Source organism: Diplotaxodon limnothrissa, linkage group LG13, assembly GCF_057381915.1.
Source record: "Diplotaxodon limnothrissa isolate DT_005_m linkage group LG13, D_limnothrissa_male_GT1.1, whole genome shotgun sequence".
NCBI classification, from domain to species: Eukaryota; Metazoa; Chordata; class Actinopteri; order Cichliformes; family Cichlidae; genus Diplotaxodon; species Diplotaxodon limnothrissa.
Window position 1 is genome coordinate 16,724,739 of NC_140608.1, and position 17,277 is coordinate 16,742,015.

The following is a 17,277-nucleotide window of genomic DNA, read 5'->3' on the forward strand; positions in this document are numbered from 1 at the left end:
TGCTTGGAATAAAATATCTCCCTCGGCTGTCACTGCACGTGACGGCAACTTACTGCAACGTCGGCATGCGTTCATGTGTGAAATGGAGATGGTGGACTATCTGTTACTATCCGTGATATCATGCTCAATTATCTAAGGTGAGGACATCCCAAAAAGAACGCTGGTTTGAGCGGGGAGTCAAGGAGGCCATTTATGTGACCAATGGTCATGACAATTTGCAGTCAGCCCATTATTAGTCAGTTGTGCTAGAGTCAATGATTATGCAAATGTACTGTTTATAAAGTTGGGGAAACCTCAACTGACACTGTGGAAGTCACTTGGATGAGTGACGAAATAGCTAGCTACGTCCACATGAGCAGAATGAACCTTTTTTTGGATTGGGTTGTCTGGTTAGACATTTTTAAACACTTAAACTTACACAACACTTACACCTAAAGCTGTTTGTCTTAAATTATCTTACATTATCTGCTAAAATGAGAAGCAATTGGAAATAAATTGTTCAAGCACTTGATTTAGAGCCTGGAGCGTTTCCCAGGTGTCACAGGGCGAGAGTTGGGGTACACCCTTGACGACGTACCAGTACACCACAAGGAGACAAACATTGGAGGAAGCTGGAGTTCCTGGACAGGGTCCATGCATTAACAGGGACAACATACAAACTCCACACTTTCATACTGTAAGTCGCTTATATATACTGTGATGACTGACATTACAACGTAACCAATTACAAACGATCATGCATAAAGGCTGAAATAATCATACAGGAAGTTATAAAGCTGGGTTCACATCTACTTCTTTAAATTGAATTTTCAAATATACCGCATACCCAAATGGAAATATTTTAACAGAATTCCAAATACATATAAGAGATTTGATTTAAAAAGCAACATCTTCCAGTTTTTGAAACAATTCTGGTTTAGCATGTGGACAAAATATTACTTTACCGCTAAGTGGTTCACTGGTGAGCTGGTGGGTATTAAGTGATTAACTGCATTTCGTTGCCCTGTACCTGTGCATGTGCAATGACAATAAAGTTGAATTCTATTCTATTCTATTCTATTCTATTAACAAGATGATATATAATAGTATTAGACAAAGATACAATCGAAGGGAATTACTATTACACAAGACAAATACATGCATATACATCAAGGGTAGTTTTTTTTTTTCACATGAACAGTCGAATCGCCTCACCTTGTTCTGTGTGATGCAATGGATGGCTCTGCTGTGGGCATCAGGCACCTCTGAGGCAACTGTGCCTTTGTTCATGTCAAATACTTGAATAGACCGATCTGACCCACACACCAAAACAATGTCTGAAACAGCTTGTTAAGTAATGTTTTAACATTTTTCTCAGAGGACCAGCACCTCAAACAAAAATAACATATATTTAATCAACTATTTTCTATCATTTACAACCTTGGTAGCTTTTTAGGGCCGTGTGATGTATTCAGTCAAAAACTGAATACAATGGTTTGCCTTCCTGTAGACACCTTAATTCATTCCATGCTGTTTTATGTAAGTAGACAGAAATGAAAAGAAGGCCTTGTAGGCCTTATTATGGTGTACACGGACACTCCTACTAAAGAACAGTGTTAAAATCTCATGAGATATTGTAACAGTTTTAAAAATCCAAAATATTTCATACACACTTTGACCTAAGAAGGCTGCCATTATTTTATATGACCAATCAATTTTATGATTTAAACCTGTTGCATCCCACAGCTATCATTACAAAGTCGCTATTTCTGACAGACTGGTCAGTTTCCACAAGAACTTAACATTACTCTGTCTATGCAACTGATCCATTTCACTAAGAAAAAGAGCTCACAAATGCTGTTGGTTATACGTGACAATTTTCACTTATGAGTCTAAATGCTCTCAGATAGCAAATGAAACTTCAGTTTTCTGTTTTCTTACCCTTCCCAATTCAAGTGCATAATCCTTGCTAAAGTGGCCACTTCGGGACAAATAGCAGTGGCTACCATTCATCTGCAATGAGTGTTGGCTGTCAGTTCACGGTTTACCTCAGCTGTCAATATGTGTCCATGTCTATTTACTATGGAGGAAGCAGTAAAACTCTGTGAAAAGAGTCTGATAAGAGGATATCCTGACCTTTTCTGTTAATAAATGCTGCTGTTAGTGAAACTTTCTTAAAAATAGATCAAACACTTTTAGACACTAAGTGAATAAACTCTTACACGAATGTAAGCAAACTGTTCAGAGGGAAAGTGTGATTTTTAGGACACTCAAGTCTAATGTTTGCTGGCATAATGCTGTAACAACCAGCTGTTATTGTTGTTTAGCCGGCTTGTCAGCTGTGCTGAGACGGGAAGGTCGCATGTCTTATCTGCTGACAATAACTAATTGCACAAATACTGGGAATAAAAAAAGCACGTTTATGCATCTTTGCATGTGTTAGATCCCTGACTTCGGTTCAAGAGATAAGGTGAGGTGAGGAGGAAGAGGATGAGGTGAAAATGAGGGAGAAGAGAGAACAATGGTGGAGAAGAAGGAAGACATAATTAGAAAAAGACAATGCAAATGCACATGTACAAATGTGAAATGGTCGTATGTAGTTTGAAAAAACCTACTGTATCTTACTTTTTTCGTATTATTAATAGACTGATTCTAAGTTTATGAGAAGGAATACATATAGTGTAAGCCATACATTATCAATGCAAATTTATGAGTACAATATTTTTTTGCTTTTTTTAAATTAACTAAAATAAATAAACTAAACATTTTGATTGAATTCCAATTATATGTATATCTGCATATTTACATATGTCATCACCCTATATGCATATTCTTTTTGTTCTGTACATGGTAGGGCAAAGTGAACTAAAGTGGAGCAGAACTGCTCCTGAGAGGACCTCTTATTAGTGGATTTATTGGAAAATAAATGCATTGTAAACCCTCAAATTCCTCACATTCCTAAATAAACTACAGAAAACCTCATTCATTCACAGGTAGAAGACACCATAGACAAACTGCTGTGGATGACATGGGAAATGTCTGTGTATGTGCAGTCTGAACTGAAACACCTCTGCTGTACGAACAGTAACAACAGGAAGAAGGATACGGGAGAAAAAATCATTGATCGCAGACAAGGCAGTGATGTCTGTTGCTGATGTTGTCGCAAAGCATCCAGCCAATTTGCTGACACTCCGTTGATGATATCTAAGGAGAAAAAAGCTTGAATTTGTCTCACTTTCTTCACAATACATCCATGTGTATACAGCTTCATGACAAAAAAGATTATATAGGAATTCAGCTGAAGACCAATGAAGAAAATACATACATAAACCAATAGTTTACGTAGCATTTATAAGGTTCACATGGTAAACTGTTGTGTATCTATTTACATGTATGAATCACTTGCAATTACCTTTTTATGTCATCGCGTGTGATGTCCAGGTTATACAGGTACAGGTACAGAGAGGGTCCGGATGCCAGAAGTACAAATTTGTCGAGATAATAAAACTGAGCACCTCTAATGGGTTTGGAGAACATTTTGTCACCCTAGCAGAGACAAAAATCAGCCTTAATAGTATTTTTTTTATTTAATTATTAAAACATTTGCAAGACTTCAGTTTTACTTCAGTTTTTACTTCAGTCTTACTTATACTTACTTATACTAGTATACCAGACCACATCTCATCAACACAAACTTAACAAACTTTTTCTCACAACTGCAACTCTCAGAAGCCGTTTGTGATCCTGGCTCACCCAGACATAGCCCTTGTCCCTGAAACGACTTGTATTCATTGCCAAGCTGTTTCACAAAAATACCAAGCAGTCAAAGGCTGTAGACCCAGCCAAACTGTCTAACTGAGTGAAACAAAGCAGGGATGATAAGCATCAGATATGGGGAGACCTTGGAGCTTAAGGACAGACCCTTGTTTTTACTTGGCATGACAAAGCAACTGAGTGTCCCATTAAATATGATACCCAGTGAGGTAAGGAGGGTCTGCATACGATCAGAGTTTTGGATGCTCCAACTTCAGTTGAGGCTTCGATAGCAAAAGTGCCATCACTGCGCCAAGAAACACATTATTTCATAATTGCATTAATTTGGCTTTCTGTGTTGGCCTCCTTGTTTTTAAATTCCATTAGTTTTCTAATTAGCAGTGGAAACATTGAATTGAGCAAGTTCTGTACAAACATGTCCAAGATACAATCTGATCATTACACAGAAATTGTCCTATTATAAAGGTGTGCTATGACTGAATTTTATGAACCACAGATGGAAATGGAAAAAGTTTGAACATTTTACCTAACCATTAACACATCGGAATGACAGAAGGAGATCTGTAGGGGACTAAAATCCTTCCAACAATCACACTGATCTTTGAAAACACAAGACAAATGTGTGGAGCTATCTATTAGTTATCTGTAGTCATTTTATTGAACTTCTACATCTATTTTAATTTTTTTTAGACCTTCGGAGAGAGGACATTTTTGCAATATGAGGTCACTCTGGCTGGTCTTTATTACACTGGTTTTTATGGTTAGAACTTGGACTTCCAAGGAATGAGGGAAATTTCATAAAGGCTTAAAGTAGGCCATGTAGCTGTGATGGGAGATTAAGGTGACAGGGAGTGAAAGCAAGAAAAAAAAAAATAAGACACTGGTATAAGTGTATGCACATTCACTGGGGATTTACCATGATAATGGCAGGCTCTGAGTTACAGTGAGTCCAGATTTGGAGTGACAGGTCTTCTGACGCACTCAGCCACCACCGTCTGCTAAGGCTCCAGCTCAAACTGCTTATTGGCTTGTCATGCCCTAGATAAAAGAAGGCACGACTTTAGTAACCTGGTAATACAGAGTGTGGCTACAACATCTACTTTTATGGTACTGCTAAGAGAGCCAGGCAGACAGAAGAGAATATGCTTGTGGTGACCTACGTGTCACCTCAGCTTCTCTCCTTTTATCTCTGCTGCCCCCTTCTGGAGACCTGTGATCCAGCTGCACTTCAGCCATCGAGTGATGCCTGACATGCAGGGGTATTCTTTCTTTCTCTGTCAGTGTTAATTTTACTGCCCGGGACCACTCGTCTCAGAAATGCTTTAATCTTTCACACTGTATATAATAGCGACATATGCTTAGTTTAAACCTAAAAGGTCTCAGGAGAGAATGTGAGCCTTTCAACAATTATTGCTCTGGAACATAAGCAAACCACACTATTCTGGTAACAGAGAGCTCAGTGTTTAGTTTTTGACAGTGATAGCTTAGTGAGTTAACTAGAATTTTCTTTAAAACTCTCATGTCAAGCCATGCATCCATTTCAGAGTAGGTTCAGGTTATTCAGAAGAGCCCAAATGAGTTATCCAAGCCAAGAGCAGACTTATAATTATTAACATACTTCTTATCTCTGTGAGGTGCCAACTCTTAAACCTTAGCATCATTTGAATCAGTTAAGAAGTTGTATGTCGAACATAAAAAAAAACCCTCTTTTGATGAGAAACACAAAAATATCAAACAAAAGTACAGGTACTCATCTCTGCATCGCACACCTATGTAGACAGCTGGAGCGCCAGTAAGGCAGGACTTGTACAGTAACAGTGTGCTGTCTCCAAGACCACACAGGATTTGTTTTCCATCACCTTGGGAGAGACAAGGAAACACGGGATTGTTTTATTAGGATTTTTCAGTCCGCAGCTGATTTATTACAGCCAAAAATAGTAAAGCAGCCTTTAAGACACAACTGTGAAATGTTGTGTTTGAAAGAGGAACATTCATCTTGAGAAAACAGCAACAGTGAAACTGTTTCTAATATACTGCCAGCTATTTTTCATAAATTATTGTTACCTTACTTCACCCTTACAGCACAGGATGGACAATACTCCATGCAGTCGACAGTTATTAGATCTACTAACGGTTCGACATTGGCAGGTGTTTCTAATACAATCCCAAATCTGACTTATAGCCTCAACCTTTAGCATTTCAACTGTTTAAATAATAGTTAAAAACACATAATAATAATAGACAAAAAGACAAAATTACTCATATTAACCTACCTGAATACTGAAGACATGAGACATGCTTCTTCACGCTCACATCAGCACACGGGATAGCCAGTGCCACACCGTCTGCTGGGTAATCTTTAAGGAGGGAACCTCTAAATGGCAAAAGTATGTTCACTATTCACATTTTATTAACACTGTCTTTTAAATGAAATTAGCTTAGGTCGCTTACGTATTTCCATCAGCCTTTTTCCTAGAGGAAGAATTTTTTTGAACATTTGTTTTGGGTGAAAACATGATCCTCCTGAAAAGAAGATAAACTAAATTAAAAAAAACAAACATATACAAACAACCAAATAAAATATATATACATATAGCAACTATATTTTACCTAACAAAAAGGAAATATGAGATTAAAAAATAATTAAGCGAATAAGTGCTTTAAACTTTGGACAGACCAATAAACTGTAATCTGATTATCTATATGGCAAAAAGTTATTCTGTGATCATACCTCGGGGCACTAGTATATCCAGATGACTTCACTTTACAGTGGAAAACCAGAGGCTGGTCCTTTACACCTCCTTCATTGAAAGATAAGATGCTCATTAGGACACCAGCGAAGAAGTGTGTATTATAACGAGTACATATGTCTGCATTTCTAAAACACGAATCAATAGATGGTGCAGTGGCAGGATGAGGTAAGATTCTTTAATATTGCTAAAATGACAATATATCTACCAGTATCGTGAAGCAGTTTCATATTTTAAAAGGAGGATTCAAGATTTCTGGGTGACCACTCCATGCTGTAAGCATTAAGTGTATCCATAAAGCCATGAAGGGTGATGGTTCACTATGAGCTCACTTTTTCCACAGCCATTAAAATTTGTAAGCACTTCCAAAAACTGTTCTTCTGTCAAACAAAGGGGAAGTAGGAAAAGGTCATATAGTCTCCAGGGCCAGGCGTATATATACGTACACACTCTCTGGTCACGTTAGGTACACCTTGCTGATACTGGACCTAACCCTCTTTTGCCTTCAGAGCTGCCTTAATTTGTGACTATATAGATTCAACAAGGTTATGGAAAACTTCTTTAGAGATTTTGGTTCATGCTGACATGACAGTATCACACAGTTGCTGCAGATTTTTGCACTGCACATCAATAAAGCAAATCTCCCATCCCACCACATCCCAGAGGTGCTCTATTCGATTGAGATCTGTTGGCTGTGGAGTTGATTTGAGTACAGTGAACTCCAAGCTTATCCTGCTGGAAGCATCCATCCAATGTGCAAACTGTAGCATTTAAATGATGCTCAGTTGGTACAAAGGTGCCCAAAGTGTGCCAGTGATGATAGGATGGAAACTTCTGACCATAACTGTATGTTTAAACATGTTTAAGTGTACAAAACCTGAATTGCATAATTCACCTGGTATCACAACAGTTATGTAGTATTTAAATGTTAGGTAAAGCATTAGTCCTTTTAAGTTCTGTGAGACTGGTGGCTTACATGCAAAACCACCTTCCACTTCTCCAATGTGTTGTGAGACGGCATACTAAGTAGCTTTTGCTGCTCCAGAACAGATTACATGTTGAAAAGTAAGCATTTTAGGCCAATTAAATGGAGACGCAATCACTTGGCGTTGCTTAATGGCCCTATTGATCTCCTGCTGATATATAATGGTGCTTTAGTTTTACGGGGCAGTAAAAATCCCATAATTTACGCTGACTTTACAGTAGACAGTTATTTGAAGCAAAGTGAGAGTTTCAGACAAATTTCCAAGGAAAGTCATATGTGCGTAAAATCACAGCAGTTTGCTGTGCGCTTGTTTTACGGCATTCATTATGAATTAGCCTAATGACAAAAATTATTCAAAGATGTTTCTTAATATTCAAATCCTTTAGTCTGGTTCAGCACATCAGGATGTTCATTGTCTGATGGAACAGCTACAACACCCCAAAACTTTCTGCTCACAAAGTGAGACAGCTGTATGCTCTCCTCAGGTGTTTACCTGTTTACCTCCTGAGTTACTAAATAGGACATTATTCAAATATTCAAACACTGAGGTCAGCATATGTGTATGTAAGGAATCCCTATGATCCAGGTTTCAGGCTGTAAACACTCAGAATCTAATAGTTGTTCCACGCTCGTCTCTGTTTATCCCTAATATGGTCATTTGTAGCACAGATCTCTGGATCTGAGCACAGAAGCCCACCCACCAACCTGTTGTTAATGAAGGGAAGCCAAATAAAAACAAAATTACATAAAGGGAGCCAAAATGGCTTGCTACAGATAAAGGCTATTCTAGCTGAACTTAAAAAAAGCACATACAAGAGCCCCTTTGAAACATCCGATACTCTTTTGTTTGTTTATTTGTTTTATAAGAATTAGCCAACCAAGTCATGTTCTCAATCAGTCAACCTCATTTTACATTAGCTGTGTCACAGCTGTACTGACCTGTGATGAGAAGAGCAGACAGTAGCAGACAGCAATGTGAGTAGAACTAAAAGTATCAGAGGCACCTTAGTAAGCTGTCACAGAACTACATTACAAACATGAAGCTAAAGTAAGGCCACAGTGTGTGGTCTGTATCAAGGTAACTGTTCTTTTGTATTTATACCTTGTAAAACTACATGCCCACATATTTAGGTATAGACCAAGGTGACGTTGAGAACCTCAGTTTCTCTATCTCTCTTTAATCTGGTTTCACAGAATTTTTTTTTCTCTGCCATCCAAGATTTTACATCTTCAAAACAGTGGAGGCAATTAATATAGCTTGGATCACAATGTTTTATGGGGAAATACAACTCATACAGTGGGTCCAATCATTTTCAGTTCATTATTTGCACTATTTTCTGTTCATTCTGTGAGAGAAGATCCTGTAGATCACTGCAGTTTAGTGGGAATTTTAGGGTCCAATGGCTTCTAGTGCTTCAAGGAGGGAACTCTATTGTGCTCCATGTCATCTGCCTTTCTTTGTTTCTTTATTTCATTTTATTCTTAATAATTTGTGACACCTCAGGTCAAACAGTAAAGCTGTCTATTCTCCCTGACAGAGAAATCTAAATGAATCAGATTCACATCTGCAGTATTTTCATACTGATCTGATCACTCTATGGAAAATGTGTGTTGTGCATTGCTCGCAATTTATTCAGTCCTTCTGTTTTACTAGTTCCCTGAAATCCTTTCTATAAAATGACTTAATTCAAGCAACAGCACTCAGGGGTTATAGTACACATCATGCAAAAAGTAACAGCAGCTGATTATAATCATCTCAAAAAGCCAGGAGTCTTCAGTGCATGTGTAAGAAACCTTCAGTGGTCTTGCACACATGCAATGGAAGAACAATTCTATTTCCAAGGATCTTGGAGGTTTATTGCATAATTTGTATACAATTGTGTAGATAACTTTACGAATACAGAATGCATGGAGAGCAGCATGCTGGGTTAGTGTGTAAACGTGTGTGGTTTTTGGTCTGACAGTGCAGCCGCACGGCACTTCTAGACTCTTCAGTACACCCCCTGCACAGTCTGGCACTGGCAAATTCCTCAACTCCAGCTGTGAGGAGACAGCTAATACTGCCTCTCAGCACTACCTCTCTGTATGATGTATGTATGTAAATGTCAGTATTTAGTAGGTCGCTCCAGGAGAACAGTTCTAAGTCGCCAGATCCCAATCATAAACTTTATCTGTGATCCTAATGGTCCACCAGAGAAACACAAACAGGCTCACTTTACCTATGAATCCACAACAGGAAGAAGCAGCCAGTCAAAAAAATGGGTTAATGTAAAAGAAACCATCAGTCTGCATGTGCTGCTCTAACTGAAGTACCTGTTTATGAAAACAGACAGTCGTATAAAACCCCAACAAAATGAGGGGAAGGAATCTTTAAATTGTGAATGTTTGCAGATAATGAAGATGTTCTCAGTAACTCCTGAAATTGCCCAGCAGACTTTTATTAACCCAATAGTAAAATTTAAGAGGAACAAATCCCCCGAGATTGCATCAGGAAAGACCTGTTAAATAAAATCAAATAAAAAATTGACAAATCAAATATGCGGTGCTACCTGCTGTGGCAAGCCCTTGTGAATAAGGGAGCTGTTGAAAGTGGCTTTTATATGTGGTCAAGCAAAAAACAAAAAACAGATAATGAGCCAGTCATGAAATAAACCACAAAAAGGGTCACATTTTTAAAGCTCAAAGTCTTCAGATAGTAGTAGCTTTCTTTTTATTCTGTGTGTATGAGTATAAGTGAGAGGTGAGTGTTCGGGGATGCTGACCTTTCTTTTTAGGATGGCTGGGCTCCTTCCTCTTTAGCTCAGTATTGAGGGGAGAATTGGGCAGCGGAGGAGAACTGAAAACAAGAGAGGGGTGAAATGGAGGGGAGGGCTGGGGGAGTTACTGGAAATGGAGGAGCACAGCATTTTCCACTCTTATGGATTATTAGCCCCTCTGATTTCCAATGCCATGATATTGTTGACTCATGAAAAACCAGATGGCATGAATGTTTGTAATAGAGGAAGTTAATATGGAAATGTCAGAGTCAGAGGGCATTAGAGGCAGGAGGCCAACTTTAAAAAACAGCCCACAATCATATATAAGCTCAAATGACCAGACTAACAAAACTGTATAAAGGCATTGTTTTTGCAAGTTGTAACTATCCCAAATGATTATGCTTTGGCTCACAAATAGCAAATTTGTTAAAGCAGACAAAAAGCACATTACGTTGATGAAATTAGTCCTTATTGGTGCTGCTGGACTTTGCTAGGTAATCATTTATGGAGTTACGGGTAATGGCTGAATGAATGTTCCTTCTTTCTCAGAGGACAATTTAAAACGTTTGGCATTTAAAAAGTAATCTTATTGTGACTGTTAGCTTACGTATGCAAATTTAAAAGTTTAGAATCGTATAAAGTGCAATCACTCACTAGCCAGAGCAGTTTTGTGCTTATTTCAAATAGTTAAAAAATACTTATTTTGTCTGTCGTTTGTAGACTTTTTTTTAATCTTTTTTTATTTTATTTTTCACAAAACAAGTAGCTGAAATGCTTGCTATTATACTACCCATAAAAAATAAAAAGCAAAACAAAGTTTTAGACCTCAAGTAGCTACACTACAAGGCCACAGTGTCCCTCATCAAGTTCTATTAAACTTGAATTTTGGTTTTGATCAGTAAGATGAAGTGAGTAGGAAAAAAAGGTTTTGTCACTGTAGATCATTAAAATATTGTATTGCTACCTAATATTTTTCAGTTAACTCCAGCTTTACCTTGGGAACACTGAAAATCCTTTGCCACAAGCCAAGGGCCTTCCTAGGTCATATAGACGCACCTCCAACATGACCACACATGGGGTAAACAAAGAGCTCACTAACATCAGCATCTGTGTGGGAAATAAATTCAATCAATTAAAATTTTAATAAAATAAAAAACACTATTCTTGTAGTAATAATATATACATAAACATGTGTTTTAAGCTGTTAGACTGAGAGAACATTAAATAATTGCTACTGTTTTACATAAAAGTTAGCCATTGGTGAACCATAAACTTGGTTATTTAGCAGAAGTTTTAAGAAAAGAACAAAGCAAAGCTGTTTAGGGATCGGTTTTAATGCTGCAGCCATTTTCAAAAATATTGTATGTTTACATACCAGATATAGTGCCAGACATGGGGAGAGGTGGTGGGTGCATTTACACTCCAACAATCATAAAAGTTAATTTGTTAATATTCTCCTGCTGAGAATACGTGTAACTGTTTACATTTATTTCCTACAGAGTTTATTATATTTGGCAATTATCCAAAAGCCTATGGAAATCTACTTTTTTCTATGATGTTGTTCTGGCCTGTCTACAAATAGACTGCTGCACTTTATTTTAATTTCTACTTAGAACCTTCAAAAGTTCAGTGACTGCATGTTACATGGTTGTGACACCAATGAAATCAGTTTGCAGACAAACACACATTAAAAACATTATATCGCACTATCCTAACTAGTAAATCCTATCTCTTTATACTAAAAACAATACCAGCAACACTGTATTAATGATAGAAGTCAAGCTGAAAAGGCAATTTTAATGGAAATACTCACAGAGTTATCACACCCTGGAGAGATGGTCCATGAGCCAGCCATGGTGATGCTCAGCTTAGGGTAATCTACAAGAACAAAAATCATATTCATCATCATGTGCTATCACATTCAAAAAAGAAATGACCAGTGGAATCTCTCAGGGGAAACCACATGTTTTATTGGAGGCATACCAGAGTTTCTTAAAGAAAGACAGAAAGATGGGAGAAGGCATGTCCCCAGCAGCCTACCTTTGAAATATAGCGCTGTTACCAGTTCAGACGTAGCCAGATCAACCACATACAGACCATCAGAGCTTCCAATACAAAACCAGCTGTTGTCACTGCAGGGCCCCCAAACAGAAACATATGGAAAAACCATGTTAAGGGGTTTTCTCGCAAAAAGAATTTTTCATTTGGGGTCAGACAAACGACACAAAAGATCAACATATTGATGTGATGAAGTGGCAAGACATGTACACCATAAAAGTATAGGCCTTGATTCAAGTTACCTTTGACTTCATGCAGTCTAAACTATATACATTCAGCACACTGGAAACTAATACCACAGAGAAGAAAGGAGCTAATAATAATGGATTGGATTTATATAGCGCTTTTCAAGGCACCCAAAGCGCTTTACAACACCACTATTCATTCACTCTCACACACTGGTGGAGGCAGCTACAGTTGTAGCCACAGCTGCCCTGGGGCAGACTGACAGAAGCGAGGCTGCCATATTGCGCCATCGGCCCCTCTGGCCAACACCAGTAGGCAAGTAGGGTAAAGTGTCTTGCCCAAGGACACAACGACCAAGGACAGAGAGCCCAGGGATCGAACCGGCGACCTTCCGGTTACAGATGCGATTCCCAACCCCCTGAGCCACAGTCGCTCTGCTCTTTTATCCACTTCCTGCTCTGGGCTGCATGTTGAGGTTTTGAGTTTGTGGGCAATTTATGTTTGGAAGGTTTTACATTTTTGTGCATCATTATTTTCATACTACTATGTGGAATCTTACTTGAGCAAAGCCCGTGAGCTACTTTAGTTTGGCACATCAAGCTGCACTGTGAGAAACATACATAACATGCTTTAGTTCCCTAGTGTCCCAATTTATTTATATATTTAAGCTTTGCTTTTCACTCTGACACGTCAGCATCACTGCTCCTTCAACCCCTCCACCAACACAACATCCACAAGTCTCCAGAGCAAGATTTATTTATCAGTACCCAAATTTATAGAAACATACTCGCAGGGAATGATGAGCTGGAAGTCCAGATGCCAAACTCTGTTGTGCCAAACTGTACTGCTGTAGTAAATCAATTATTTCAAATGTGTGCTGTCTGAATAGTGTCTAAACACTGATGCTAACAGTGACTAGAAATGATTACTTTGTCTTATACAATGAATATGTGGCTTGCAAAGAAACTTCAACGACTTCAAATGATCACACACTGACTCTGCTTCCACTTGTTCTGTATTTCACTCTAACAGTAAAGTGTGAAGTCAGTAAGTCGCTGAGCTCTGCACTGAGATCACAAGCTTTCCTTACAGCAATTAGGAATCATACAAATCTAGTCATGTCTGCGTGTTTTTCAAGTGCCTGCCTCCTGTCACAGCAACAATATGTTTCAACGGTCTGAAACTTTATGCTTCGAGACAGCAGTTTCCCGCGCCGTGTGAAGTTTCCTTCAGGTTTCCTGTGAGTGTGTGAACACGTGCAGCAATTAGTCCATACGGATGTGGCATGTCATAAGGACTTTTTTTCCAGGAGCTTGTGACACTGTGTTAATGGCAAAAATGTGCAGCTTTTTTTTTTTTTTTTTTTTTAATTTGACATATGTGTTTTAAATCATTTTGCTAATATTCTCCTGGATGACATACCATTTGCACTTTGTGGAATAATAAACAAAATAGAGCCCTTGAGAATACATATAGCTGACAGTCGTGCTTTATTAAGATTCCCTGTCAAAAATGAAGAGAACCAGATCTTCCTTGTGCTAAAATCAAACAATATGATCCACTGAGAGGGAGGAAACGAGTAAATGAAAGGCTTAGATCTAGTTTTTTCTTGTGACTAATGATTGAAAACTAATTGTAAACTACATCTACAACTCTGTGAACGAATCCATTCATCCACACTGTTTAGTTTATGTAGTTTTACCAGTTTAAAGGAAGTTATAATAAGGGTCAAGGCACCTATTCCAGCTAAGCTGTACTTACTTTTCTTGGTCACCATTGATGTCTGATAGAGGCCTACATAAAGCCATTTTGAGAACAGGTTTTGAAGTCTCCACTTTATCAGCAGACGATTTTAAAACACACCCTGGAAGAAAACATCCAAAAGTAGCATAAAAGTAACTGAGTGAACTTTTCCAACTAGTTTAAAGAACTATCTGTTTCATGTCGCGTCACCTGCTTGATGGCTCACAGTCTCTCGGTGCATTTGATGTCTTTTTTCCATCTTCTCAAGGTCCATTTTGGTCACTAGGTGACACTTGTGGTCGTCACTGAGAGAAAAGCACCACACCTAAAACAGACAGTTGTCTTTCAGCTCGTGGAATTTCAGTGTCTGAGCCTTTTGAGCTGCCGCGTACCTCAGTCACTAACCTGTCCATCAGTTGAACCGGTGATAAGATGCCTGTCCCCTTCCAAGAAGTATGTAGTGAGCAGTGGAGAGGCTAAAGGATTAAGGAAGTTCAATATTTTCAAACCTTCAAATTTTAGAAAATTGAAAACTATGGTTGAATAATCATAACTAATTTACTTTATGCTAATGGAGTGGCTTCTATCACAGGAGCCCTGGGTACAGAAGGGAGAAAACCCCAGAAAGAGATACCAATCCTTAACCAACAGCCTAATCTGACATCCCAGTTTTTATAGTCCTGTTTTAAAATAGAGTTATCATTTCTACTGTACAAAGTGAATAAGAGTATTGCAGGCTAAAGGGGCGAAGCTCAAAAGAATGAATGTTTACCGCTTCACCAACATGATTTAAAATATTTACGTCATACCTGAAAGCACAAACGACTGGAAGAAAACAGCTTCAGTTTTTAAATCCCACACCTGACGAGACAAAAGTAAAAAGCTAAAAGTCCAAGTAAGGTGTGCACAATTTGTTTTTCTAAACCATTACACATCACTGTGGCTAAATAAAAAGTGTAAAATTTAAAGTAATACCCTAAAGGTGCGGTCTTCTGATGTGGTGACGAGGATATCGTTATTCCAGGGGCAGAACTCTGCTGATGTTACAGGTCCCAGGTGGCCCGTCAAGGTATGGATAGTTTCTGGTCTCTGATGTGGAAAAAACAACCGTAAAACTTGAGTAAGAACAAGTGGTGATTACTGTCTTGTAGTAAATATTTTTTTAAAAGTCAATGAGGTGACTGTAGCTCAGCAGGCAGAGCAGGTCATCTACTAATCTTAAAATCAGGTTTAATCCCTGGCTGCTCCAGCTTGCATGCAAAATATCCTTGCGCAAGATCTTAACCTCAAGTTGCTCTCTGCATCCATCAGAGTGTAAATGTGTATGAATGTTAAACAGAGCATAGAAAAAAGTGGTTGTATGAATGTGAATGTGAATTGTTGAATGAGGCACATGTTTTAAAAGTGCTGTGAGTGATCAGGTAGAGTAGAAAGTATAAAAACCAGTCCATTTACAACCCTTTAGCTTAAATACATTGACCAAGTGGAAGACGTGCAGCATGATCATCTGGTACCTTTGAGCTGAGAATACATGCAGTTGCTCCCGTGCATGCAGCCACTCGTGCATCAGAGAAACAAAATGAAAGATGAACAACCTCCCCCAGCAAAGTCCCGATAACTGTTCCAGCTGCAACTTTACCTGCAAACCAAAATGTTTGTCTGCTTACATTTAAACTTAACAGGAAAATGATCATTTTCACTACATCACGTGATATGAAGCGTGTGCTAAAGTGGCTCCGCAACATTGCAAAACAGAGCTCTATAATGGGGAAAAATGTGTGTGATTTGGGATGGAGAAACGCTTTACTGCAGAGCACTGCTCACAGCATGCAACAATTCAGGGTCAAACACACAGAACTATGTATCTTTACCCTCCTGTGTTCTCTTCTGGCACAATTCAATATCCCAGACAATGACGTAATCAGCAGAGGCGGAGCAGAGGATAACAGGACTGCTTCTTTTTCCAAAAGTAAGGGCACTGATGTCACCATGGTGACCAGTTAGTATGAGGGGCTATGAAAAAAAAAAACTTTAGTAAAGCATGAATGGTCAATGGTCAAGAAGGTCAATGACATAGCAGCTCATGTATCTCACAATCCATTACAATTCACAGCTAATCGCCTGTAAAGTGACAAACATGACCTTGACTCTAGCACAATTTTAAACAAAGATCTATTTAGTAGGTTCCCTACTGTCTGACAAAAACACCAGGCCATTTGTGATTGTGACTAAATGCAACATTAAAATATATAAAAGATGAGTGGATAATGTATAAAAGTTTGTTTGCCTGTCTGTGCATAAAGGTTTCACCGGTTTTGCCATTTTTAAATGTACTATGCTGGAATCCACATAATCTGGCCCAGGGCTAGTAAATGTGTAAGAAAGAGAGGTTAAACAGCCACCTGCTGGCCTTTTTAGGTTAGTGACACTGTTTCTTCCAGATTAGTTCACCTTGAAACAAACTGGCTGGCAAAATGACAATAAAGTCCGTCATGTAAGAGGAAGAGCAATCTGTCCACGCGTGGCTTGTTTCGCGGTCATGGCACGAGTGAATTAAGAAACGAAAAAGAAAGTTGTCTGAATGCAGATGAACTGTTTGTTTAGTTTGCCATGATATGCTAAATCTAACGTGCAAATCTGGTATTTATTGTAAACTTCGCTGCAGCATTTCAGTAGGAATCCATGTCTGTGGGTCAAACATTCAAACAAATACTTTTTAATGACATTTTTGTATATATATGATTTTTTCAGATGTATTAAATTGTTCTGACGCTCTGTAGCCAGAGTGCGGACCATGGTGCAGACACGAACAAATTACTTAACAAACCTTCTGCTGTCCGTCCCTTGTGCTGTAAACGAGCACTTCCTTGCCGTGCTGTGGTATGCTAAAATAAGAGTAACAGCATGCGAGCTGCCGGTGTGACAGGAGTCTGTCACAAGTCAAACTGAGCTTTTCAGTCAGCATCTTTGCCATCTGTCACAGGCTAACACCGTGACACGACCCTCCGCCTGCTGTGTTACGATCGTAACGCTAATTATCTCCTGG

The 17,277-nt window shown here is 38.6% G+C and overlaps 1 protein-coding gene across 1 annotated transcript in view; it reads right to left on the reverse strand.

Annotated features, from left to right (window-relative positions):
* Nucleotides 1-17,205, reverse strand: part of wdr27 (WD repeat domain 27) — a 51,660-nt gene extending 34,455 nt beyond the window's left edge. Inside the window, exons 1-20 of the mRNA XM_085369415.1 lie at nucleotides 17,059-17,205; nucleotides 16,103-16,244; nucleotides 15,746-15,870; nucleotides 15,207-15,320; nucleotides 15,041-15,092; nucleotides 14,637-14,707; nucleotides 14,442-14,556; nucleotides 14,250-14,352; nucleotides 12,285-12,376; nucleotides 12,058-12,122; nucleotides 11,239-11,351; nucleotides 10,251-10,324; nucleotides 6,485-6,554; nucleotides 6,205-6,276; nucleotides 6,027-6,127; nucleotides 5,523-5,612; nucleotides 4,670-4,791; nucleotides 3,392-3,525; nucleotides 3,086-3,183; nucleotides 1,195-1,316 (exon numbers count right to left, since the gene is read on the reverse strand). Of these exons, the coding sequence (XP_085225541.1) occupies nucleotides 1,195-1,316; nucleotides 3,086-3,183; nucleotides 3,392-3,525; nucleotides 4,670-4,791; nucleotides 5,523-5,612; nucleotides 6,027-6,127; nucleotides 6,205-6,276; nucleotides 6,485-6,554; nucleotides 10,251-10,324; nucleotides 11,239-11,351; nucleotides 12,058-12,122; nucleotides 12,285-12,376; nucleotides 14,250-14,352; nucleotides 14,442-14,556; nucleotides 14,637-14,707; nucleotides 15,041-15,092; nucleotides 15,207-15,320; nucleotides 15,746-15,870; nucleotides 16,103-16,244; nucleotides 17,059-17,205 (2,022 nt within the window). The remainder of the gene's footprint in view (nucleotides 1-1,194; nucleotides 1,317-3,085; nucleotides 3,184-3,391; nucleotides 3,526-4,669; nucleotides 4,792-5,522; nucleotides 5,613-6,026; nucleotides 6,128-6,204; nucleotides 6,277-6,484; nucleotides 6,555-10,250; nucleotides 10,325-11,238; nucleotides 11,352-12,057; nucleotides 12,123-12,284; nucleotides 12,377-14,249; nucleotides 14,353-14,441; nucleotides 14,557-14,636; nucleotides 14,708-15,040; nucleotides 15,093-15,206; nucleotides 15,321-15,745; nucleotides 15,871-16,102; nucleotides 16,245-17,058) is intronic.
* Nucleotides 17,206-17,277: the final 72 nt, after the last annotated feature.